This window comes from Tachyglossus aculeatus, chromosome 25 (genome assembly GCF_015852505.1).
Source record: "Tachyglossus aculeatus isolate mTacAcu1 chromosome 25, mTacAcu1.pri, whole genome shotgun sequence".
In the NCBI taxonomy this organism is placed as follows: domain Eukaryota; kingdom Metazoa; phylum Chordata; class Mammalia; order Monotremata; family Tachyglossidae; genus Tachyglossus; species Tachyglossus aculeatus.
In genome coordinates, this window is record NC_052090.1 from 4,051,807 (window position 1) to 4,078,467 (window position 26,661).

The 26,661-nt window shown below is 45.4% G+C and overlaps 1 protein-coding gene across 3 annotated transcripts in view; it reads right to left on the reverse strand.

The window, feature by feature from the left end:
- Positions 1-26,661, reverse strand: part of ESCO1 (establishment of sister chromatid cohesion N-acetyltransferase 1) — a 61,017-nt gene that overhangs the window by 30,995 nt on the left and 3,361 nt on the right. For all 3 annotated transcript variants that reach the window (XM_038766605.1, XM_038766606.1, XM_038766607.1), the window contains exons 2-6: positions 16,910-16,979; positions 9,890-11,967; positions 7,033-7,162; positions 6,248-6,314; positions 3,972-4,089 (exon numbers count right to left, since the gene is read on the reverse strand). In XM_038766605.1, coding sequence (XP_038622533.1) covers positions 3,972-4,089; positions 6,248-6,314; positions 7,033-7,162; positions 9,890-11,967; positions 16,910-16,922 — 2,406 coding nt within the window. In that variant the 5' untranslated portion in view covers positions 16,923-16,979. The remainder of the gene's footprint in view (positions 1-3,971; positions 4,090-6,247; positions 6,315-7,032; positions 7,163-9,889; positions 11,968-16,909; positions 16,980-26,661) is intronic.

A 26,661-nucleotide genomic window follows, 5' to 3' on the forward strand; every position in this document is an offset into this window, starting at 1 on the left:
GGCTTGGGTGTGTTAAAACGCGTGGGAAGTTGGGCAGCTCTTTGCTCAGGGATGCTACCTGAACAACTCCACAGGGACTTTGACCAGGCACTCCACGCTTTAGTATGCGTAAACATGAATTATTCCTCTTCCCTCCTAAACCGACCCCCCCAATTTCTAATGTCCAGTTGACAAACTTTTTGTCCTTCTATTCCTCAGCTGGCACTCTATTCCTCTGAAGCTAACCTCACTGTCAGTCCTCCTCAACTCTCCTGCCTCTGACCCTGTGCTCATTCATACCCATCCTTCAACCAACAATCAATCAATGGCATTTACTGAGCGCTTACTATGTGCAGGGCACTATATTAAGTACTTGAGAAAGTACAACAGGATTAGCAGATGCATTCCCTGCCCTTAATGAGCTTGCAGTCTAGAGGCTTATGGCATACACCCTGCCTTTTATGAGATTTTCCATTCACTTCTCCGACTTCCATCCGAACTTGAGTGGCCAAATCCGTGTAAATGTTTACACATTCGTTTTAGACCTTTCTTAATCCCTAAGTGCTTTGAATTGCCTCAGGATTTCCCAATAGCTGCATATTTATAAATTTTCCATTACTCTGGGTCCTACTAATCAGCTGAAAAGATTAGTGGAATTACTTGGCTCTATTCATTATGAGGAATATTTTGTAACGGACTGAGTTGATATAGTGCTTTAAGAGAGACCAGATATCCTAGAGGAATTGTAAATGTTAGGTGGTAAAATTCACTTTTGAAACCATCAGGCGTGATCTCCCTAAAATCTCCCCTGCTCCTCTCTGAAATCCCCCTCCTTCTCCACCCTCTTCGACTCTTCCTCTATTCCCTGCAGTAACTCGAAATGAACTATTTCGCCTCTTCTCTAAATTGCCCCCCCTCCACCTGTGCCATCCCTTCGTACCTTTTTAAAGCCCTCAACCCTTCCTTCTTCCCTCCTTGACTGTTGTCTTCGGCTGTTCACTCTCCAGCGGCTTTTTCCCCACTGCTTTCAAAAACGCTTAAGAATCCCCTATCCTAAAAAAACCCTCTCTTGGCCCACAGCTCCCTCCAGTTATCACATCTCCCGCCTACCCTTGGCCCACAGCTCCCTCCAGTTATCACCTCATCTTCTGCCTACCCTTTCTCTCCAAACTTCTTGAGAGTTGTTTACACCCACTGACTGCACTTCCTATCCTCTAATTCTCTCCTAGAAGCCCTCCAATCTGGCGTCCACCCGCTTCACGCCACAGAAACAGCCCTCTATAATGTAACCAATGACCTTCTTCTTGCCAAAGCCGATGGCCTCGACTCCATCCTAACCCTCCTAGACCTTTCAGCCACCTCTGACACTGTAGATCATCCTCTTCTCCTTGAAACTATCCAACCTTGGACTCTCTTGGTTCTCCTCCTATCTCTCTGACCAATCCTCTTTTGTGTAAAACTCATCTGCTCCCATGGCTTCAATTACCATCTCTATGAAGATGACTCCCAAATCTACATCTCCAGCCCTGATTTACCTCCTTCCCCGCAATCTCGCATTTCCACCTTCTTTCAAGACATACACACTTGGATGTCCTGCCAATATCTCCACTTAAACACGTCTAAAACTGAACTCATCTTCCCATGCCAACTCTGTCCACCTCATTTCCCCCCACTGTAGACAACACCACTCTCCTCCCCGTCGCACAAGCTCGTAACTTTGGTGTTGTCCTCGACTTCTCGTTCCACCCACGATCTGTCACCAAATCCTCACGCTTCTACCTTCACAACATCGCTAAAATCCGCCCTTTTCTCTTCATCCAAACCGCTACCACACTGATCCAAGCACTTAACCCATCCTGCCTTGACTACCAAATCTGCCTCCTTGCTGACCTCTCGGCCTCCTGTCTCTCTCCCTACTCCAATCCATACTTCACTCTGCTGCATGGATCATCTATCAACAAAAACATTCAGTCCATGTCTCCCCACTCCACAAGGACCTCAACTGGCTGCCCATCCACCTCCACATCAAACAGAAACTCCTTACCATCTGCTTTCAAGCGCTCAATCAGCTCGCCCTAGCCTACCTCACCCATCAGAGAAGCAGCGTGGCTCAGTGGAAAGAGCCCGGGCTTTGGAGTCAGAGGTCATGGGTTCAAATCTCAGCTCCGCCAATTGTCAGCTCTGTGACTTTGGGCAAGTCACTTAACTTCTCTGGGCCTCAGTTACCTCATCTGCAAAATAGGGATTAAGACTGTGAGCCCCCCGTGGGACAACCTGATCACCCTGTAACCTCCCCAGCGCTTAGAACAGTGCTTTGCACATAGTGAGCGCTTAATAAATACCATTATTATTATTATTATTATCTCCTACTACAACCCAGCCTGCACACTCTGGTCCTCCGACATTAATTTACTCACTCTGTGCGCTCCGATCTCGTCTCTCTCTCTCTCCCATATCCTCCCCCTAGCCTCGAATTCCCTCCCCTTTCTTTCATGCCACACCACCCTCAAAGCACAATTAAGGTCACATCTTATCCATGAGGCTTTCCTGGACTAAGTCCTCTTTTCTCCAGCTCGCTCTCCCTTCTGCATCACCTAGGCACTTGGATCTGCGAATTCTGGACGTTTGATATTCGCCCCACCCGCAACCCCGCAGTACTTATGTACATATCCTTAAATTATTTATTAATATTAAATGGCTGTCCCCTCCTCTAGACTGTAAGCTCATTATGGGCAGGGAACGCGGCTGCTAATTCTCTTGTATTGTACTCTCCCCAGCACTTAGTACAGTGATAAGTGCTCAATAAATACCACTGATGGATTGAAAAAAAAAATTTTACAAGGACATTTTAAGCAAAAAATTTGGTATTTGTGTTGGTGAATCACCGTCTCATGTGGATTGAAATTTCATCAGAATATATCATTATTATTATTACTATTATTACCTGGCAGTGTTCGCTGTCAGCAAGAGCTAGCAGGGTAATCCCCCAAACATTACCAATCTCAGACAGGCAAATAGCCAAGAGTGAAGACTGTTCAAAAGACCACACAGAAGGAGCTCAAAACATGGTCCTGACTGAGAAAAGACTGATTGCCCCCATTCCTGAATAATAGTAATAACAGTGATAATGATAGCATTTATTAAGTGTTTAGTATGTGCGAAGCACTGTTCTAAGCGCTGGGGAGGTTACACGGTGATCAGGTTGTCCCAAGGGGGCTCACAGTCTAATCCCCATTTCACAGATGAGGTAACTGAGGCACAGAGAAGTTAAGTGACTTGCCCAAAGTCACACAGCTGACAATCAGCAGAGCCGGGATTTGAACCCATGACCTCTTACTCCAAAGCCCGGGCTCTTTCCACTGAGCCACGCTGCGTCTTGAAGATCAACTTATCCACGAAGTCAAGGCCAGAGTGCTAACTTCCCCAAAAACCTAAGTTTACTGGTATAGCCAAAACCCAATTCACATTTCTGCTGCATTTCCAGCTCAGAAATCCTAATAACTAAATAATGGAAATCTGGTCTATCACAATACGTGTCTTTCACTATGTTTTTTAGATAGACTGAAGTTGAAGAAATAGGGAAAGTTCTTCCACCACACCCGCCTGATTGGAAAAAACAGAGCAGTAAGAAAGAGTTATGTATAAAGACACACGATGTCGGTCACGGCATGCGTGCAACCCAACGTCCTCCTTACAGTGAAGCTCTTCAGGAGGGCAACTCCCCCTTCCTAGGAGAACTTTGGCCAGGGAATGGCCATCACTTAAACTTTGGGAAACATTTCCATGGGACCATCTAGCCAGTCGGCTGTGTCGAGAGCTACAGGCCTAAATGGACACTGTACCAAAGGATTGTTTGGAGTGAGGCAGTTCGGTGACGAGGCATGTCTATCGCAGGGAGGCCAGGTATTTCACAACCAGGACATGTACTCCTTCACATGATGAGGGGAAAAACTCATTTCACCCACTCTTAGCCATAAATGTCACGCACTTACTATGATCAATTGCTTGTCATCATCCTTTTCGGCTTCCTTTAGCTTTAAATCTTTTGGAAGTTTGATCTCCGATAGGGAACCGCTCTTTATTGTTAATGGTTGATTTGGCAATGCTACCCTTTAAAATATAAACATACTGCAATCATAATATAGCCATTTTGTTTCTTATTTTTATTTTTTACCTACAGAGGGAATACCCCAGGTTACAGTCACCCTACAATACATACAAACCCGGGGAGAGAACTGTTACCGTTACACACTGATAAGCCAATGCATCACGGCAAAGTGCCCAAACGGAAGCCTTACATCAATTTTAAATAGAACAGATACATTTTTTAAAAATCATCATCATCAATCGCATTTATTGAGCGCTTACTGTGTGCAGAGCACTGTACTAAGCGCTTGGGAAGTACAAGTTGGCAACAACTTGTCTCAAGTCTCAAGATGCTTCTTAAGAGAAGCGTCTACAGATGTGAAGGAGCAGGCCTGCTACAAGGTATTTTATGGGGACTTACTGAAGGCTGCTGTACAATCTACATGGGCCAAATTCTTCATTAAAGTGGAAAAAACACTACCACAGTCTGCAAAGGTTCACGAATATACTACAGCACCTCATTTAATGTTATGATACGTCTGTACGTGTTGTGTTATATAATTTCCCTTCAGACTGTAAGCTCCTTGTGGGCACAGGTAATCACACAGTAAGCGCCTGATAAATATGATTGATTTACTGATGTCTTTCTCCCTCTTTAGACTGTAAGTTCGCTGTGGGCTGGGAACACTGCCAACTTTATCAAGCACTTAGTCAGTGCTCTGCACATAGTAAGCACTTAATAATGGAGAAGCACCATGGATTAGTGGAAAGAACACAAGAGTCGGATGGCCTGGGCCCTAATCCTGGCTCTGCCTCTTACCTACTGTGTGACTATGGGCCAATCGCTTAACTTCTCTGCGCCTCAGTTACGTCATCTGTAAAACGGGGATTAAGACCGTGAGCTCCAAGTGGGGCGTGATTATCTTGTACCTAACTCCAGCACTTAGTACGGGGCTTAACAAATACCATAAAAGAAATACCATTAACTGATTGATTGGGAAGAGATCCTCAATTTCTAACACTTAAGTCTACGGGAAAATTCATTCATTCAATCGGTATTTATTGAGCGCTTACTGTGTGCAGAGCACTGTACTAAGCGCTCGGGAAGTCCAAGTTGGCAACATATAGAGATGGTCCCTACCCAACAACGGGCCCACAGTCTAGAGGGGGGAGACAGACAACAAAACAAAACATATTAACAAAATAAAATAAATAGAATAGTAAATATAGAGTAATAAATCTGTACAAACATATATACCGGTGCTGTGGGGAGGGGAAGGAGGTAGGGTGAGGAGGATGGGGAGGGGGAGAGGAAGGAGGGGGCTCGGTCTGGGAAGCCCTCCTGGAGGAGGTGAGCTCTCAGTAGGGCTTTGAAGGGAAAATGTGCCTAAGAACAATAATTGTAGCATTTGTTAACTGCTTACTACCTGTCAAGCCCTGTTCTAAGCGCTGGGGAAGATACAACATTATCAGGTCAGACACAGTCTCTGGTACACACAGTCTAAGCAGGAAGGAAAAGAGGTATTGAATCCCCATTTTACAGATGATGTAACCGAGGCACAGAGCAGGTCCTAGCCCAAGGTCCCATAGTAGTAACGTGGCCGAGGCACGATTAGAACCCAGGTCTTCTAACTCCCAGGCCCATCCTCTTTCCACTAGGCCTTGCTGCTCTCCTCAGTGATTTATCTTGAGATACGCCCGCATTCTGTTCAGCTCTAGCAATCCGCTGCTGAATTTCAACACAATGCAGCAAAGCCGCTTACAAATAAGAAAATACAAAACAGACTTATTCTAGAGTTTTATACATCTTCCAACTGTTTAGTTACAAAGCTTTGGAATACCCTAGAAGTCATTTGTTTGTTCCACATTTGGGGGCTTTTCTAGAAAGGCAAGATGGAAGGGAGAGAAGGGAAAAAAAATATGAGCAGCACATCTGCCCTGAAGACTAGACTCTTTACATAACAGAGCATCAATCTCCATAAATCCCACCCAGTCCTGGTTTCTCAAAAATTTGGCTATTACACTAGAGTTTATCCCAGAGAGTTTTAAAAGTATATTCAGTTGAGTTTACAGCAAAAAAAAAAAAAAAAAAGCACTGTGTTTTGTTTTTTTTCCCCCATAGATTCACCAGAAAGGAGGGGCCCTTAAAAACTTCTAAATTTACATATTCTAGGGAACATACCTGCGATCACTGGTCTTGGGTGTTTGGTTACTGAATAAAGTGCGTACCAGCTGCCTGGGAGCAGAACCTGTGATTTAACCAGGAGACAGTCACCTTCTTGGCAATGTTTTGAAATGGCTATCAAGTAAATCATGATAAACTTTATCACAAAAAATTGTAAGTTACCATTTACCAGTGAAACCATTTGTTATCATTTATTCATTCACTCATGTTTATTGAGCGCTTACTGTGAGCAGGGCACTGTACTAAGCGCTTAGGAAGCACAAGTCGGCAACATATAGAGACGGTCCCTACCCTACAACGGGCTCACAGTCTAGAAGGGGGGGAGACAGACAATAAAACCCCCCAAAAACGAGTAGACAGGTGTCAATACCATCAGCGCTTAGAACAGGGCTTTGCATATAGTAAGCACTTAATAAATGCCATTATTATTATCAGAATTTACGTAAAAAGGTAAATACTATCGCTAAATTACAGACGATAAGGCGTGCCGACAATAAAATAGAAAAATTCCCTGAAGACCAAGAAGGTCTAGATGTGTGGGAAAGATGTTCAGAGAAAAGGGGAAAGAATAGAGGAGCTGAATTAGATTTCAATGAACGGAGGGAGTCCTTTAAACAGTAGCTGAAATTAAATCCCTGGATATTTGGAAATTCCCTGTCTCACCTGGAGAACTGGAGGAGGAAAAACTGTAACCCGGGGGGAGATCTTTTCCAATTTTACTTTCATGAGAGTGGCTCTGAATTATGACCGTTACGTAAGGGGCTTCATTTACAAAATATTACCTGGAGAGTCACTGTCCTCTTTAACAGTTTTGACTTGAGTAGGTTGAGGTGGAGCAGATGGTGGCTCTGCTTCTACCAAATTTTTTGCTGGAGTGCTTTCTGGGCTAGCTTCCAAATGTAACCTGCAACTCTAAACATACAGGCCACAGAATTAGTTTTGACAAATGGGAACGGCAAACCAACAAGCTGCTAACCATTTACACCTACCTGTGGCCCTCCCAATACGCCACAAAACATTTTTACCTTAGTGAGAAAATGAAGTCTGTTTTGTGTTCAAAAACCTTAACTGTCTTGAAGAGATTCATACGAACGCTCCCCCTTCACACTCCCCAATCAGTTATGAATACTAGCTCTCTAGGAAACAGAAGATAAAGATGGGCTTCTTCCTCTCTCGTGCAGGAGCTGCGGGGCACTCCTGGCAAAAGTCGACACGGGCCAATCTTGTCCATCTCCGATTCATCCTCACCTGCATGAATCCTGCCCTCTCTGCCAGACAACAATAACTCTTCAATTCTCATCGACTCCCACGCTCATTTCCCGCGACAGCTGTTTCTGACAACTCTGTCCTACCCGCCCAGCTCTCTTGCCCAACATGGCTACGTCCTTCATCGATAAAGTGACACCAAAAGGCGTGGTCTCCTAGAAATTCTCCTTCTCCTCTAGTCCCTTCGTCCTCCAACCCCCTTTTTGACTTTCTCATCCTCCCCAGTGGTGCTTGGAGAGCTCCAACCTCCTCTCAAAGTCTACCCCCTCCACCTGTGCTTCCGACCCTAATCCTTCTCACCTCATCAAAACACTTGCCCCTTTTTTTCTTCCCACCCAAATCCTGTCTTCTCCCTACCTTTCCCAGCACTGTAAACACCACCACTATCCTCCACCTCACAAGCCCATAACTTGGGCATCATCCAACTCATCTCCCTCACTCACCCCACATCCTCAATCTGTCACCACATCGCTAAAACCTGCCCTTTCCTCTACATCCAAACTCTACTATGCTGATACAAGCATTTATCTTAACTCTCATATCCGCCCTTGGCTACTGTACCAGACTCCTCACTGACCTCCCTGTCTCTCCCCACGCCAGCAGTTCACTCTGCCGCAAGGATCGTTTTTCTAATAAAAATGTTCAGTTCATGTCTCCCCGCTCCTCAGAAACCTCCAATGCTTGTCAATCAACTGCCAAATTCAGTGGAAACCCCTTACCATCGTCTTTAAAGCACTCAATCAGCTTGCCCCTTCCTGTCGGTCAGTCAATTGTATTTATTGGGTGTTTACTGTGTGCACAGCACTGCACTAAGCGCTTGGGAGAGTACAATATAACAATATAAATCACATTCTCTGCACACAGCAAGCTTACAGTCTAGAGGAGGAGACAGATATTCATATAAAGTTCCAGATACACAATAAGTGCTGCAGGGCTAGGAGGGGGTTTGAATAAAGGGAGCAAGTCAAGCCAATGCAGAAGGGAGGGGGACAAGAGGAAACTAGGGCTTAGTTAGGGAAGGCCTCTTGGAGGAGATGTGCTGTCATTAAGGTTTGGAAATTGGACAAAGTAATTGGAAAGAAGCAGGACGTGGGTGAGAGGTCGACGGCAAGATAGATGAAATTGAGGTACGGTGAGAAATCGGGCTGGATTGCAGTAGGAGGGCAGTGATGGGAGGTAAGAGGGGGCAAGGTGACTACTTTAAAGCCGATTTTACCCTGCTGATTTCCTATTACAACCCAGCTTGGCTCCTCTAACACCAACCTACCCACTGAACCTCGATGTCGCTTATCTTGCTGCCAACCCCTGGCCCGTGTTCTCCCTCTGGCCTGGAACTGCCTTCCCCCTTCATATAGGATAGACCACCTCTCCCCACCTTCAAAGCCTTACTAAAATCCCCCCGCCTCCAGGAGAAGCAGCGCGGCCTGGGAGTCGGAGGATCTGGGTTCTAATCCTGCTCTGCCACTTGCCTGCTGCATATATGTATATATGTTTGTACGTATTTATTACTCTATTTAATTTGTACATATTTATTTTATTTTGTTAATATGTTTTGTTGTCTGTCTCGCCCTTCTAGACTGTGAGCCCGCTGTTGGGCAGGGACCGTCTCTATATGTTGCCAACTTGTACTTCCCAAGTGCTTAGTACAGTGCTCTGCACACAGTAAGTGCTCAATAAATATGACTGAATGAATGAATGAATATTATCTTGGGCATACCACTTAAATTCTCTATGCCTCAGTTACCTCATCTGTAAAATGAGGATTAAATCCTCCTGCCTCCAAAAGACTGTGAGCCCTAATGTGGGACAGGGACTGTGTCCAACCTGATTATCTTGCATCTATCCCAGTGCGGTGTTCAACACAGAGTAAGTGCTTAACGAATACCATTTAAAAAAAAAAAAAGCTTAAAAAAACCCGACATTAAACTGTAGATTGAAAACACATTATGGGGTTGGAATCGGGCCACGCTTGTTGTGTTCTACTGCCTGTCTCCCCCTTCTAGACTGTAGGCTCGCTGTTGGGTAGGGATTGTCTCTATTTGCTGCTGAACTGTACTTTCCAAGCGCTCAGTACAGTGCTCTGCACACAGTAAGCGTTCAAGAAATACGACTGAATGAATGAATGAAAAGCTGCTCCTCGTGGTTAAATTTTCAAAGGTCTATGGGGCAAACATGAGAAGCAGCATGGCCTGGGAGCCAGAGCACCTGGCTTCTAATGCTGGCTCTATCACTTGTCTGCTGTGTGATCTTGGGTAAATCACTTAACTTATCTGTGCCTCAGAGAAGTTAAGCATTTAACAAATACCATTAAAAAAAAAAGAGTGCATTTTTCAAATCCCCTCTGCTCTCTTATCACCACAAAAAATCGATTACCTCATCCGATGTTGGATTGGGAGGCTGCTTCGTCTGATTATCCACCTGACCAATCCTCTCAGTGGATTTCTTTTTGACAGTCGTCGTAGCATCACTTTTGATTTCCTCAGAAGAAATCTCATCGTTTGCTTTCCCCTGTTTGGAGACTGCGCATTTATCCTCTTGTGGCTTTGCTGTTGGCAGTCTGCTTTGAATCTTCAAATGCTCCGTTTCTGGAGGGAGATGGATTGTGGCCTGTGAAACGGTAGAATTAGTTCTTGCGTCCAGTTTAGGGACTGCTGAAGGATCTGAACTATTGTGATGTACGTGGTTAGCTTTAGCTAACTTAATTTTTGTCCACTTGGAATTTTTATTCGCTGGACTGCTTAGGCCGTTTAACATACATTTCACAGGCACTGTCTTTCGACTGGGGAAAAAACGCTTGCACTGGACATTTGCACTTGGTTCCTTCTGAGAAAGCAACTGCCCTTCAACTGCTGGAAGAATCTTAGTGGGCTGCTCTTCCTCTTTCCCACCTTCAGGGATCGAAGACTCCCTTTTCACTTCCACGGTATCGGACTCAATCTCCCCCGCAATTTCCTCACAAAGTTCGAGGATGCTTACTCGTTTCGATTTCACGGCATTCTCTGGATTATCACCTCCGTTTTCTTCAGGCGTGCCCGGATGTGAATCTTTTTTTAATTTTATACTGCTATTTGAGTGACCTGCCTGTTTCCCGCTTATCTTTTCATTCCTCTTTGGGGTCAAAGAGTTGACCGCTTCGGCTTTCTTTAACTGGGAAGAAACCACAGGCCCCGAGTGCGTTTCTTTTCTCGCGGGCTGTTGTGTGCTCTTCTGGGACAGGCTGGCATCATCTGTTCTTTGATCCACTTTGCGTTTCTTTCCTTTTGGAGACCTTGCCGTCTCTTCCGTCGTGGAGATTTCATTCTTTTCTGTGGAGTCCGACGTGACATTCGAAACTTTTCGTTTTACATTTTTCTGTTCTTCTTTGGGCTTGCTAGGCTTAGCTATTTCGGCTTTACCAGTGCGCTCCGCTCTTTTCGCCAGGGTATTTTGTTTGAGTTCTAAAGTGGGCCCTTTAATTTCCCGGTTTCGCAAGGATCTCGTTGAAACGCCCATTAACTCTTGTAGTCTTTGTGATCGCCTATTAAGTTGTTCATTCAACGGAGTTGGAGTTGCACGTTTTGATCTGGGAATTTCTTGGGCTGGCCTTTTCTGGGCTAATTCCTTTCTTGGGGAGGAATCTAGTTGTGAAAGTTTTTTGACAGCCACAGAGTTTTTGTCAAGGTGCTTGGATTTTTTATCATTAGACTTTGCATTTTCCGACCTCGTAGTCATTCGTGTTCTCGGTTCAGGTTCGTTTGCCTTACTGTCGCTGGAAGTTTTTAGCAAGGGCTTCTCTACTCCTTTGGAAGCCAACTTTTTGGCCTTATCCTCACCGGCTATTACTTTAGCTGATGTAACAGAGTTGTTTTCTTTTGACTTCTCTTTGACAGACTTCATTTCTGATTGGGTGCTCCTCGATGTCGCTTTGTTTACAGGTATCGAGGGGGAATGTCTAGTATTCCTGCTGCTCTGATTTTCAGGTGAATGCCTATCACCTGATTTTAACTTCAGTAGATGGGTGTTTCCTACAAAAACATTAGTTTGCTTCAAATTTGACCCTGGAGGATTATTGTGGTTTATTTTGGAATGGCGAAGGGAAGTTTTAGGAGACTTCACCTTGTTTGGAGGTCTTAGTGTAGATTTCTTTATTGGCACAGTTTTGATGGGTGCTTTCTTTAATTCCGGTTTCCTCTGCTTGGATGGCTTTTTAGCAAATTTAATCTGAGAGGAAGACCTGCCACAGTTGTTGGTGGCTTTACTGTTCGCTAACCTGTCTGGTTTGACCAAAGTTTTGAGAACTTTTTCCTTCTGTATTTTACAATTATTTGGTTTTGATTTACTTGAGTCATGTCTTGGAGTTAAAACATGTTTTTCCTTATTTGCTGAATGCGTTGGTTTGTTGTTCTTCTCCAGATTTCTTTGTTTAACAGAAAGCTCTACTACTGTAGATTTCCTTTTCTGTGCTGCCATTTCTACAAAGTGGAAAAAAAGCAGATATTTTTGCAAAACATTTCAACTAAGGCAGTGTCATTATTATACATAATGTGAGCCCACTGTTGGGTAGGGACCGTCTCTATATGTTGCCAACTTGTACTTCCCAAGTGCTTAGTACAGTGCTCTGCACACAGTAAGCGCTCAATAAATATGATTGATAATGTAGATTTGCCTTACCAAGATGTGTAAATCAACCCCAAGCTGTAGTCTCTGGGACTAACATTATTGAGAAGTTTCTCGGTATTCCAATTTGGCTGAAGTTCTAGGACTTTCAAAAACCTCACAACAAATTAGGCTTTTACTTCCGATATTTTAATAGGATGAAGTTCAGGCTTCAGCCACCAAAACTTGTGAACATCTGAAAAAAACATTCCTGATAAACTCGCTCATGGATAACACCCTCTCACCTACAAGGAATATACAATAATTATGAAGATATTTCACCTTAACATGCCAGGATCATTTTTCTACAAAAAAGTTGTCCACGTTTCCCCACTCAAGACTCTCCAGTGTTTGCTAGTCCACCTCCAGATGAAATTGAAACTCCTAACCCTAGGCCTTAAAGCAAACACTTGCCACCTTTCACCTCCACCTCCCTGATTTCCTTCTATAACCAAGTCTGTACCCTTCACTCTCCTAACATACTCAGTTCCTCGCTCATGTCCTCCCCCTTCATATCCAGATAATCACTCTCCCCACCTTCAAAGCCTTATTAAAAACACAAGTCCTCCAAGAGGCCCTTCCCTGACTAAACCCTCATTTCCTCTTCTCCCACTCCCTTCTTTGTTGCCCTTGCACTTGGATTTGTGTCCTCTATTTACCTCTCCGTCAGGCACTTCTGAACGTATCATTTATTTATACTAACGTCTATCTCCCTCCCCTAGACTGTAAGCTTGCTGTGAGCAGGGAACATGACTACAAACTCTTGTACTGCACTGAGTACAGTGCCCTGCATGCGGTAAGTGCTCAATAAATAGGATTAACATGAGAAAGATATCACCACTTATCCATTTTTTTCCTCACTTAAGATCGCCTCTGATTCCACCTTCCAAACAGATATTCCTACCATTTTTTTATCCTTGAAAAGCTTTCAAATCTAGTCAGCCCACTAGTTTAAAACATTCAAAATCCAAATATTATTGGGTCTTCTATACTAGAAAAACAAAAGGCAAAGAAAGAAATTTATCCAGTTTCTCAAATGCACTAAAAATGCCCACTCTAATGTTTTTCAGTCATAGGGCACTCAGAAGATAATCTTACAATTTGGGCCCTATTTTCATAGGAGAGTGTTAACCCAGAAAACTAAGCACTCCCTCCAGTAATATTCAACCGTCATACCTTATTAAAAGCTGACAATTAGGCAGCTTGCTTTTTCAAATCCATTACCCAGTTCTTTTAAAACAGATTTTTCTAAAGAGTTTGAACCACTTTTGCACATTTTAAAAGGGTGATGCAGATGTATTCCCGGAATAAAGGGAAACGCATAAAATTGAAAATGCTTCAAATCTGTAAACTGCAATAGCCTGCAAGAGTCCAACCTAAGGGAGAGACAGAGCTGAAAATCAAGTTCTGCACGGAGAAATACTTGCCAAAGAGTAAACAATACATGTACTGTCTTTAGTGCAACGCTCGCCAAGACTCACATTCGGTACACAGAGGAACATTATCAGTCATTCTTGAAAGGAAACAGAGTTCCTATCAGGGATAGCCTAAAATATTTGGGTCACAAAGTAGGTTAATATAGGTACTGAACACTGCATTGCAGAGTTTAAACATAAGGATTGAACCCAAAATGGTTTCTGATACTCTCTGAGCCAGTCCGCCTGGTGAAAGGCAAATCTGTCCCATTATGGTGTAGCCCAACAAGACGGGAGCAAAGAGGCACTCACAGTGCAGATCTAGGACTATCAATTATTCACGGAAATGATAAGGGATCCATGTTTGACTATGAGCGAAAACTGATCACTATCATAAATGCACATTCTTTGCTCTTTCCAGGGGTTAACTGCCATTTACATATATATAAGAGGATATCCTAGAAGCTTGAAAAAGCAACTGACCATGAGATTCACTCTGGGTGCTTGCGTGACTGAAAAAGCCAACTCTGTCCTGTTAATATTGCATACACACTTCTAGACTGTGAGCCCACTGTTGGGTAGGGACTGTCTCTATATGTTGCCAACTTGTACTTCCCAAGCGCTTAATACAGTCCTCTGCACACAGTAAGCGCTCAATAAATACGGCTGAATGAATGAATGCACACACTGCACACACTCCTTGCTGTCGTGTTGTCACGTTTGATGTTTGCAGTGTCTACTGCTTCCTGGATATCTGCCTAAGCAAACTCCTTATCACTATATTAAACATAATTTTAAAGAGGATGAAGACAACAATTTCTTAATTCTAATTTTTATGTCCTGCTGGGCATCTGACCATTGAATGTTACCATCTAAATGAGCGTGGCAGGATCAAGCCTCCTGAAAGCCCAGGGCTGGAGTGTCTTGAGGGCCTCTCCCTCCCATTTTGCTCCAATACGTCTTTCAAACTACTGAATTTCAACTCTTGGTAAAAAACCGAGACCACCAGGTCTGCTCACATAGAGAGGAGGTAGAGAAGGCGGAGGAGGAGCAACAGTAAAAGAAAACAGACAGTGGCTTTAAAGCAGCAACCTATGATCCAAGCGCTTATGAATTTATTTTATTTTATTTTTTAAACACTTATTATGTGCCAAGTACTATGTGCTTAGTACTATGTACTAAGCACTAGGGTAGATACCAGCTAATCAGGTTGGACACAGTCCCTGTCCCACATGGGGCTCGCAATCTTAATCCCCATTTCACAGATGAAGCAACTGAGGCACAGAGAATAATAAGATTGGTATTTGTTAAGTTCTTATCATGTGCCAAGCACCGTTCTAAGCACTGGGGTAGATACAAGGTTATCGCGTTGTCCCATGTGGGGCTCACAGTCGTAGTCCCCATTTTACAGATGAGGTAACTGCGGCCCAGAGAAGTTAAGTGACTTGCCCAAAGTCACACAGCTGACAATTGGCGGAACCAGGATTTGAACCTCTGACCTCTGACTCCAGAGCCCAGGCTCTTTCCACTGAGCCATGCTGCCTGACACACAGTAAGTGCTTAGCAAACACCATCATCATCATTATTATTATTATTATTACAGTGCCAAGCACTGCGCTAAGTGCTAGGGTAGATACTGGTCTGAGCTAAGGAGTTGTGGCCCTTGAGGGAAATGGAAGGTGACCAGAGGAAAGCAGCCAGCTGACAAGTGTTAGAGCAGGGTTCGAACCCACGACTTTTGACTCCCAAGCCCGGGCTCTTTCCACTAGGCCACGCTGCTTCTCATCAAACATCATGAGAGAAGTGAAGTGACTTGCCCCCTTGGGCCACACGGCAAACAAATGGCAGATGCGGCATTAGAACCCAGGTCCTCTGGCTCCCAGGACCGTGCTGTATCCATTAAGCCACGCTGCTTCTCTTCATTGTGGGCAGGGAACATGTCGCTCAACTCCGTTGTATTGTACCCTCCCAAGCGCTAAGTACAGTGCTCTGCACACAGTAAGCGCTCAATGAATACTCTTGATGGGCTGAGGGGGCCACCCTAGGGTCTACTGTGCAGGCCGAATGCTCCAGGGGCCCGGACAGAGTCGGTCTGTGTGGTATTCCACCACACATGAGGTGGTGAGGGAGTGGAGGTAGCCAAAGGGCTGTCAGAACAGCTCCCGCAGGGAGCTCCCATGGCCTCAGGGTGCCGGAAAGTGATGCCTCAGGGACAGGCCGGTCCCTGCCCCCGACACACCCGGTATAACCCCTGCCATCCCCCACGGACCTGAGTAAATCAGTCCGGGACTCGGGCAGACAACTGGCTCCCCAGCGTCGACCGCTTCCGTCCTAGGACAGTGTACAAGCCGAGAGGATGTGTGTGTACACCTGTTTGCGTCTATGTATGTGTGTGTGTGTGTGTGTGTGTGTGTGTTGCGGGGTGGTGGGAGAGAGGAGAGAGAAAGACAGAGTTGGGGGGAGGAGGATGCAGGGCTAGCCCATCTTTGACTCTTCCATCAACCATTCTCAGGTGCAGAGCTGAGAACCTTAAAGCTTTGAAAACGGCTCCCACGCGTGCACAGCATCAGCAGGAGCGGGACAGGACGGGGGTACACTGAGCGGTGTGACCGAAGGTCAATGCCAAAGCCGCCTGCCTTCCCTAGCGCTGTACATGTGCGACGGATATTTGAGGAAAAGCTATTTCAGTCACCGCTTCACACTATTCCAAGTGGGGGCCAAGATGATCCACATTAGACTGTAAGCCCCTCTACGCTGGGGAGCATGTCTACTTCACCCACACGCAGTGAACGCTTAATTCAAACAATACTTATGAGCGCTTACAGCGTGCAGAGCGTACAGCGCTTGGAAGAGTATAGTGCAACAGAGTTGGTAGACACGTTCCCTGCCTATAAGGAGCTTGCAGTCTAGAAAGGCAGACAGACATTAATATAAATAAACTACGAAAAAGGGCTTTGGGGCCGTGGGCAGGGAGGGCGTGAATACCAAGTGCTGAATAAATACCATTCACTGCTTGATTGGCCAGGCTCCTAGGTGATAGGAAAGATCACAAAGTCGCTGGTAAAAGTTTATAAATACAATTTAATTAGAGACTTTCTGGGGGGGGGGGGAAAAGCTTGTCTTGATTTAGACATTAGCTTACAAGCACCACTGTTGTAATACAGCCTCTCGCTGATTCAATATTGTGTCAGTGAGAAGTGAATTGATTAAATATTGAATTTTCTCTTTGAATTTATTCTCTTTGAATAACAGCAAAGCACATACATAAAATAAGCTAATATATAAAAAATGATTTATTTCAAAAAAAAACCTTAATTCTTGTAAGCGTGTATGAGCTTCTTACCTCGCAAGAGCATCCAAGATTAAACATCATTTTTCTTTGGATTAGATGATGACACTTCTGATGAAATCTCCTGAGCCGAAGAAAAATCGATGAAAAGAGTGAGGGTTTTAAAGCAAAATGCAGAACTTTGAAAATAAGGTCATATTAAAAAGTACATTTCAAGGTTCCAGTTCTATTTTATATCTGAAATAGTGAAGTAGTACAAACAGCATTTGAGCGCCTATTGTACACAGTACAAGGTACTAAACTATTTAAGAATTTGAAACAAGTGACACCAAGAAGCTTATATTCTAATGAGGGAGACAGACCTAAAAGTATTCAGTCAGTCAGTCAATTGTATTTATCGAGTGCTTACTGTGTGCAGAGCACTGTACTAAGTACTTGGGAGAGTACAATATAACAATACAACAGACACATTCCCTGCCCATTATGAGTTTATAATCAAAGTAGTCAAAGTTAATGATGTACAACTGGCTAAACCCTCATACCTAAATGCTGATGAACAGAAGTACATACATGAGTGCTAGAAATGGCTGATGGGTTGATAGGACTTGAAATAACGGGCATTAATTGGGGAAGGCTCTGAATGCGGGGAGGGCTGTGGCCTGTCACAACTGGGCAGGGAAAGAGTTTGAAGCTGGGGGAAGAGTATGAGAAAGGGGATGGAGGCGGGAGAGTTGAGGGTGAGGTGCAGTTGGAAGGTTGGCTTGGGAGGATTGAAGGGAGTGGGTTGGAGAGCAGCTGACGAAAAGAGCAGACATATAAGGAAGGGCATATTGGAGGAGAGCATTGAAGCAAACTCACTTTTGGCTTGATGTGGAGACATAACTCCACCACTCTCCACACCTTCGAAACCCTCTCAAAATCATATCTCTTCCAAAAGGCCTACCTTGATTAATTCATTTCCCCAATTCACCCGCCCCTTCTGTGCCACCTAGGCCTTTGACTGTGTTCCCCCTAAGCCAGCCTCACCTATCCTGATACTCTACTATTTCCCCTATCCGTAACTGACTTCAATTTTTGTCTCCCTCTGTAGACTTTACGCTTGAGGGCCGGGATCCCATCTACCAACTCTTTTGTACTTTCCCACGCACTTACTACAATGTTCTGCACGCAATAAGTACTCAATAAATATTGCTGATTAACAGTATACCATTGTACTAAGCCCTTCTCCTGCCTCATTCTTATGACTGAAGGCCAGGAAGCACACCTAATTCTCACCAACAATCAATTGCACTTGAAAGCTTACGTGTACAGGGCATTGCACTAAGCGCTTGGGAGAGTACAATGTAACAGCTGGTGGCCAGGAAGCACGCCTAATTCTCAGCAACAATCAACTGCACTTGTTGAAAGCTTATTTGTACAGAGCATTGCACTAAGTGCTTGGGAGAGTACAATGTAACAATTGGTGGACATGTTCCCTGTCACCTTTGAAGCCATCCTAAAAATCACATCTCCTCCAAGAGGCCTCCTTATTTCCCTCTCTTCTGCATCTCTTATGCATTTGGATCTGTACCCTTTTATTCACCCCATTCTCAGCCCCACATCATTTAGGAACTCATACCTTGCCACTGATCCAATCTGTATTTATTTCACTGTCTGTTTCCCGCTCTAGACTGTAAGCTTTTTGTGGGCAGGGATGGTGCCCACCAATTCTACTGCACTGTACTCTCCGAAGCACCTAGCTACGCACAGGAAACACACACTAAATACCACTGACTGCTCTTTCCTCTGCCAAGCAAAAAATTCATATCCAATATCAAAAACAAAACATCTGGTAGGCTCCAAGCTCACCCTAGGGTATAGAAAACCACTGTGTTCAAAGTTGACTTCTAATCCACCAATAATAATAATAATAATGGCATTTATTAAGCGCTTACTATGTGCAAAGCACTGTTCTAAGCACCAAGTCAGCTGAACGTTAAGCCCCTGAACAAAGAATAAAGACACCTTTAAGGAGTTCTGTACCAGTACTTCAACAACCCTGTCGGAACAAGAAGCTGAACTCAAATCCCAAATATAAACAACAAACGGTCATTACACAGACCTCTAGACAGGAAAGGCGGACAACATTAATGAAAAGTCACTAAAATTGGTTTGATGCAAATGACTTACAAGATAAACAGTCCATTTTTGCCATAACAGTTACTGCCCCGGACCGTGAGATCCGCAAACATTATGCTTATTGATCACCTACTGTGGGCACAGCACTGTATTAAGCACTTGGGAGAATACGCTCTTTGCCACAAATAACTTACACCCCTCAAGAGAGGAGAAAGGCATGAATGAACAAAGAAGTGCTCACACAGAATGTGCAAATTGATATGGACAAAAGTACAAAAGAGAGTGAGCGCAAGACAATAATAGGGAGTATATGATCTGGGGATAGGAAAATTGGAGAAAAACCGCCAATTTTGTGGTGATATGAGAGGAGAGGGGATTTGAAAAATGCACTCTGTACTTTTTTTAATAGCACTGTTAAATGTTTAACTTCTCTGAGGCACAGGGAAGTTAAGTGATGTACCCAAGGTCACACGGCAGACAAGCGGTAGAGCTAGCATTAGAACGCAGATGCTCCAACACCCAGGCCCAAACAGGCCACGCTGCTTCTCGGGTTTCATTCAATCGTATTTATTGAGCGCTTACTGTGTGCAGAGCACTGTACTAAGCGCTTGGGAAGTACAAGTTGGCAACATATAGAGACGGTCCCTACCCAACAGCGGGTTCACAGTATTGTGCTTTCCAAGCGCTTAGTACAGAGCTCTGAAAGCGCTCAATAAATATGACAATGAATATCCAGGGCCAAAAGATTCTAGCCAGAATTGCTTCATTTTCTACATCCCAAGTGCTCAATAAAAACTACTGCTACCCCCAACCCGCTCGGGTAACAGCACCGCTTCACCCGAAAACCACTGGCCAGCGCGGGTCGTGGGAAATTGTCTTGTGAAGGGCCACGTGCCAGGATTAATGCTCATCACAGATCATCTTTATCGAAGGACCTCCTGGTTTAATACAGGTGACCACTCCTGGCACAAACCAGAAAATGCATCCTTTTTTATGGTATTTGTTAAGTGCTTCCTATGTGGCAAACACTGTTCTAAGTGCTGTTAATCAGGTTGGACACAGTCCCTGTCCCACATGGGGCTCTCAGTATAAGAGGGAGAACAATCAATCAATCAATCAATCATATTTATTGAGCGCTTACTGTGTGCAGAGCACTGTACTAAGCGCTTGGGAAGTACAAGTTGGCAAGATATAGAGACAGTCCCTACCCAACAGTGGGCTCACAGTCTAAAAGGGGGAGACAGAGAACAAAACCAAATATACTAACAAAATGAAATAAATAGAATAGATATGTACAACCAAAATAGAGTAATACATATGTACAAACATATATACATATACACAGGAACTGAATCCCCATTTTGCAGTCTGAACCGCAGACTAAGTGGCTTATCCACGGTTACACAGCAAGCAACGGGCAGAGCTGGGATTAGAACCCAGGTCCTCTGACACCTAGGTCCATGCTGCTTCTCCAGTCTTGTTCCTTTTAATAATAATAATAATAATAATAATAGTGGCATTTATTAAGCGCTTACTATGTGCAAAGCACTGTTCTAAGTGCTGGGGAGGTTACCAGGTGATCAGGTTGTCCCATGGGGGGCTCACAGTCTTAATCCCTATTTTACAGATGAGGTAACTGAGGCACAGAGAAGTTAAGTGACTTGCCCAAAGTCACACAGCGGACAAGCGTCGGAGCCGGGATTTGAATCCGTGACCTGATTCCAAAGCCCGTGCTCTTTCCACTGAGCCACGCTGCTTCTCTTTTAAAGTACCAGACACCCCCAGACTCCTCCCCTCAGCTCCTAGTTCATCAAAGAGCCCTGCATGAAGCAAGCTCCCCTTTCCTCTTGATGATGATATGCGGGAACTCTCTTTCCAGAGGAAATTCCTCCAATGGTGACAAACAGTTCTGGTTCCTCCTCCTTTTGATGACCGTAAGCATGGATCCCGGAAAGGAAATTCCCCCTCTCTGGTGATGTAAACAGTCCTGGCTTCTCTCTAGAGCTCTTCTCTGATTCGGGATCCTTTGTTCTGATGAGGGGAGACATGAACATTTGAGAAGAAATCCCTCCCTTGGGGGATGCAAAGAGTCGGTTTTGGGAGCCCACCTTCCGCACACAGTTCCAGAGATAATTAAATTGTCGGCCCTGGACTGAAACGGGGGCAGTGTGTTATCTTGCTGCAATTACTTAGTCTGCTACTAAGTGGCCTTGGGGGCCCTTTAACACCGCTATTAAAACTCCTGGATTGACCCCTGAGGAATACCCTCAACTGAACTCACTACGTGCCTTCAGACCGCCGCAACACACGCAATGTGCTCTTGGAAAAACATCAGCTGTAGAAAAAAATGCACGGAGGAACCCCAAGACTTCGATATGGTTTTCCAAGACCTTCTGAAAAAATCTAAGTAAATTCAGCTGCCCTGAAACGTTCAGTAAGATTCTGAGATGATTTCATGAGGGCTGGCCGACAACGCAACCAGAGACCTCGACAGAGGCCTGAAAATATTAGAAGAGAGGCAGCTTGGCCGAGAGAGTATAGCACAGGCCTGGAAGACAGAAAGGCTGGGGGGGGGCAGGGAAGAGAAGGAAAATTAACCCTTGAGGAGAACTGGTGAGATGTCAGGAATTGGCAGTTTGGGCTGGATTTATTTTGCTACCTTATTATATTCAAAAGATGAAGCCTGTTTTTCTACTAAAAATGAGTTAAGAGCGTTCACCCAAATACTTAAATTTAGGAAGCAGGTTGATGCTTGGCTCCAGGTTGCCAGAGGGACAGTTCTGCCTGGTGAGATAAGGGAGAAAATCTCACTCCAACTTCCTGAAGCCACCCCTTCAGTTGAAGGATGGGCTGGCTGAACCTGGGACCCCAAATTATCCCCTTGCCATATGAGGTGCCTATCTAATGAGGAGAGGGGTAGTCACAACAAGGAGTGAGGCAGTTGAAGGATGGGCTGGCTGAACCTGGGACCCCAAATTATCCCCTTGCCATTTGAGGTGCCTATCTAATGAGCAGAGGGGTAGTCACAACAAGGAGTGAGGTTTGAGGCTTGCTTGGAGGCTAGCCCCCAAACTTCCAGCTCCTAAAAACAAAAGAAAGAGAGGGTCAGGGTGGTTTATTTCCAGGCATCAAGGCTGTAAGCTCGTTGTGGGCGGGGAATGTGTCCATTTCTGGTCCCCATTTTCCAGATGAGGGTACTGAGGCACAGAGAAGTTAAGTTACTTGCCCAAGGCTACACAGCTGACGGTTGGCAGAGCCGGAATTGGAACACATGACCTCTGACTCCCAAGCCCGTGCTCTGTCCTCTGAGCCACACTGCTTCTCTGTGCTAAGCGCTTGGTAGACTACAACAGAATTAGCAGATATGTTCCCTAGCCGTACTCTGACTCTGACTCCTTGTCTTCCCTCCCAAACCCTGCCCTCTCCCTGACTTTCCCATCTCTGTTGACGGCACTACCATCCTTCCCGGCTCACAAGCCCACAACCTTGGTGTCATCCTCCACTCCGCTCTCTCATTCACCCCTCACATCCAAGCCACCACCAAAACCTGCCGGTCTCAGCTCCGCAACATTGCCAAGATCCGCCCTTTCCTCTCCATCCATACCGCTACCTTGCTCATTCAAGCTCTCATCCTATCCCATCTGGACTACCGCATCAGCCTTCTCTCTGATCTCCCGTCCTCGTGTCTCTCCCCACTTCAATCCGTACTTCATGTTGCTGCCCGGATTATCTTTGTCCAGAAACGCTCTGGGCATATTACTCCCCTCCTCAAAAATCTCCAGTGGCTACCAATCTGTGCATCAGGCAAAAACTCCTCACTCTCGGCTTCAAGGCTGTCCATCCCCTTGCCCCCTCCTACCTCACCTCCCTTCTCTCCTTCTCCAGCCCAGCCCACACCCTCCGCTCCTCCGCCGCTAATCTCCTCACCGTGCCTCGTTCTCGCCTGCCCCGCCATCGACCCCCGGCCCACGTCCTCCCCCTGGCCTGGAATGCCCTCCCTCCGCACATCCGCCAAGCTAGCTCTCTTCCTCCCTTCAAAGCCCTACTGAGAGCTCACCTCCTCCAGGAGGCCTTCCCAGACTGAGCCCCCCCTTATCCTCTCTTCCTCCTCCCCATCGCTCCTCTCCCTCCCTCTGCCCTACCCCCTTCCCCTCCCCACAGCACTCCATTTATTTTATTAACGATGTGCATATAGCTATAATTCTATTTATTCTGATGGTATTGTCACCTGTCTTGTTTTGTCATCTGTCTTCCCCTTCTGGACTGTGAACCCGTTGGTGGGTAGGGACCATTCCTACATGCTGCCGATTTGTACTTCCCAAGTGCTTAAAACAGTGCTCTGCACACAGTAAGCGCTCAATAAATACGACTGAATGAATGAATGAAATGCAAAGGCCAAGAATCATACAAATTCCACCGTGATTCTGCCGATCACTCCACCCCTTCAGGAATGCGGAATGGAAGCAGCTGAGGCCAGGCTTCTCTCTAGTTATTAAGATCGTGCTCGGGTGCTGAACTACTTGCCCGGACACCCAGCTAACTCCGAGAGTAATACCAAGAAGTTCCAGTTCTGCTCCTTAAAAGACCGCATGGCCGGAGCTACCTGAATAGCAGAGACCAGGAACGATAATGGCAAACTGAGTTTTCTTAAATTACAAGGCTGTGAGAAATCTTGCAGTTTACAGCAAGTTTGTTTCTCTCTCAACAGCTGAACGCTAGGCATAGTGAAAACCCCATCACAGAGCCAGATTGGTGGAATATTTCATTCTTGCTTCTGTCTTCTAAGTGTGGAATTTCCAGAAAGGTTTGACATTATTCATAACCATCAGGACATGGCATTTAAGTGCCAAATACTGCAATTGCTTCTTGCTACATCTGCAGTGTTGCTGAGCGGAAAAGAGCACGGTACCGAGTGAGGAGATCCAGGTTCCTAATTCTGGCTCCTCCACTTACCTGCTGGGTGACCTTGGGCAAGTCACTTAAAATAGGAATAAGAGATCTGTCTTCCTTTCCTCTTGGACTGCGAGCCCCTTGTGGGGCGGAGACTGTGTCAGATCTGATTAAATATCTACTCCAGCCCTCAGCAATCAATCGTATTTACTGAGCGCTTACTGTGTGCAGAGCACTGTACTAAGCGCTTGGGAAGAACAAGTTGGCAACATATAGAGACAGTCCCTACCCAACAGTGGGCTCACAGTCTAGAAGGGGGAGACAGACAACAAAACCAAACATACTAACAAAATAAAATACAGTAGATACGTACAAGTAAAATAAATAGAGTAATAAATATGTACACAGCATATGTATCAGCACAGTGTTGATCACATGGAGACATTTAATAAATACTATATTAGGGAAGCTACATGGCTTAATGGATAAAGCACAAGTCTGGAAGTCAGAAGGGCCTGTGTTCTAATCCCAGCTCTGCCACCAGTCTCTTGTGTGACCATGGGCAAGTCACGTCACTTCTCTGGGCCTCAGTGATCTCATCTGCAAAATGGGGATGAAGACTGTGAGCGCCAGGTGGGACAGGGACTGTGTCCACCCTGATTACCTTGAATCTAGCCCAGCACTTGGAGCAGTGCTTGACACAGTAAGCACTTAAATACCATCATTATTATCATTATTAAATATCCCCATCATCATCATCATCAATCGTATTTATTGATTGAGGCAACGCGATTAATGACCCACATAATTTCCCAATCTAGAGAAGCAGTGTTGGTCAGTGGAAAGAGCACGGACTTGGGAGTCAGAGGACGTAGGTTCTAATCCTGGCTCTGCCACTTGTCTGCTGTGTGACCATGGGCAAGCCACTTAACTTCTCTGTGCTTCCATTACCTCATCTGTAAAACGAGGATTAAGACTCTGAGCCCCACCTGATCACCTTGTGTGTACCCCAGTGCTCAAAAGAGTGCTTGGCACGTAGTAAGCGCTTAATAAATACCATTATTATTATTAGTCTGCAACTGGCTCCTCCATCTGTCTGCTGTGTGACCTCGGGCTTAATTTCTTAATTAATTAATTTCTCTGAATCAGAAATTAACTTAATTTCTCTGAATCAGTGACTTCATCTGTAAAATGGGGATGAAGACCGTGAACCCCACATGGGACAACCTGATTACCTTGTATCTCCCCTAGCGCTTAGAACAGTGTTTGGCGCATAGCAGTCGCTTAACAAACACCATCCTTATCATTATCACCTATCCCGAACGAACAAGTCCACACCGCTGAGGAAGGGCTCTCCCAACCAACGTTCCCATTCATTCATTCATTCAATCGCATTTATTGAGTGCTTACTGTGTGCAGAGCACTGTACTAAGCGCTTGGGAAGTACAAGGTACAAGTACGAGACTACAGAGAGGAGGAGAGATCGGGGCTGGAGAGGCGGAGTTGGGAATCATGTAGGTGGAGACAGTAGCTGGAGCTGTGGGAGCTAATGAGCTAGAAGAACCAGGAGAGGACTTTACAGAGGAGGGAACTGAGGCACAGAGAAGTGAAGTGACTTGCTCAAAGTCACACAGCTGACAAATGGTGGAGCATGGATTGGAACTCACGACCAAGCCTGGGCTCTTTCCACTGAGCCACGCTGCTTAATAATAATAATAATAATAATAATGGTATTTGTTAAGCGCTTACTATGTGCCAAGCACTTTTCTAAGCACTGGGGTAGATACAAGGTCATCAGGTTGTCCCACGTGGGGCTCACAGTCTTAATCCCCATTTTGCAGATGAGGGAACTGAGGCACAGAGAAGTTAAGTGACTTGCCCAGAGTCACACAGCTGACAAATGGCAGGGCCGGGATTAGAACCCACGATCTCTGACTCCCAAGCCCGGGCTCTTTCCATTAAGCCACGCTGCGTAACTTCTCTGTGCCTCAGTTCCCTCATCTGGAAAATGGGGGTTAAGGCGGTGAGCCCCACGTGGGACAACCTGATTACGCTGTAACTCCCCCAGCGCTTAGAAGGAATACCACGGCTGAATGGCCAGAGCCCGGGCTTGGGAGTCAGAGGTCGTGGGTTCTAATCCCGACTCCGCCACTTGTCAGCTGGGTGACTCTGGGCAAGTCACTTCACTCCTCCGGGCCTCAGTTCCCTCATCGGCCTAGACAATTTCAGTGAGTTCAGCTACCCGATAAGCGAAGTGTATAATTATAACAAAGATTTAGGTGCTTGATGATATTTCTGTTTAACTGAAATCACCTCCCCCTTCTAGACTGTGAGCCTGTGGTTGGGTAAGGACCATCTCTATATGTCGCCGACTTGTACTTCCCAAGCGCTTAGTACAGTGCTCTGCACACAGTAAGCGCTCAATAAATACGATTGAATGAATGAATGAAAGACTGGGAGCCCCGTGGGGGACAACCTGATCAGCTGGTCTCCCCTTCCCAGTGCTTAGAACAGTACTCGGCACACAGTAAGCGCTTACCACACACCACGATGATGATGGTGAGCCCATTGCTGGGTCGGGACGGCTCTATATGTGGCCAACTTGGACTTTCCAAGCGCCTAGTACAGTGCTCCGCACACAGTAAGCGCTCGATAAATACAATTAAATGAATGAAAGACTGGGAGCCCCACGGGGGACAACCTGATCAGCTGGTCTCCCCACAGTGCTTAGCATATGGAAGGCGCTTACCACACACCATGATGATGATGGTGAGCCTGTTGCTGGGTAGGGACTGTTT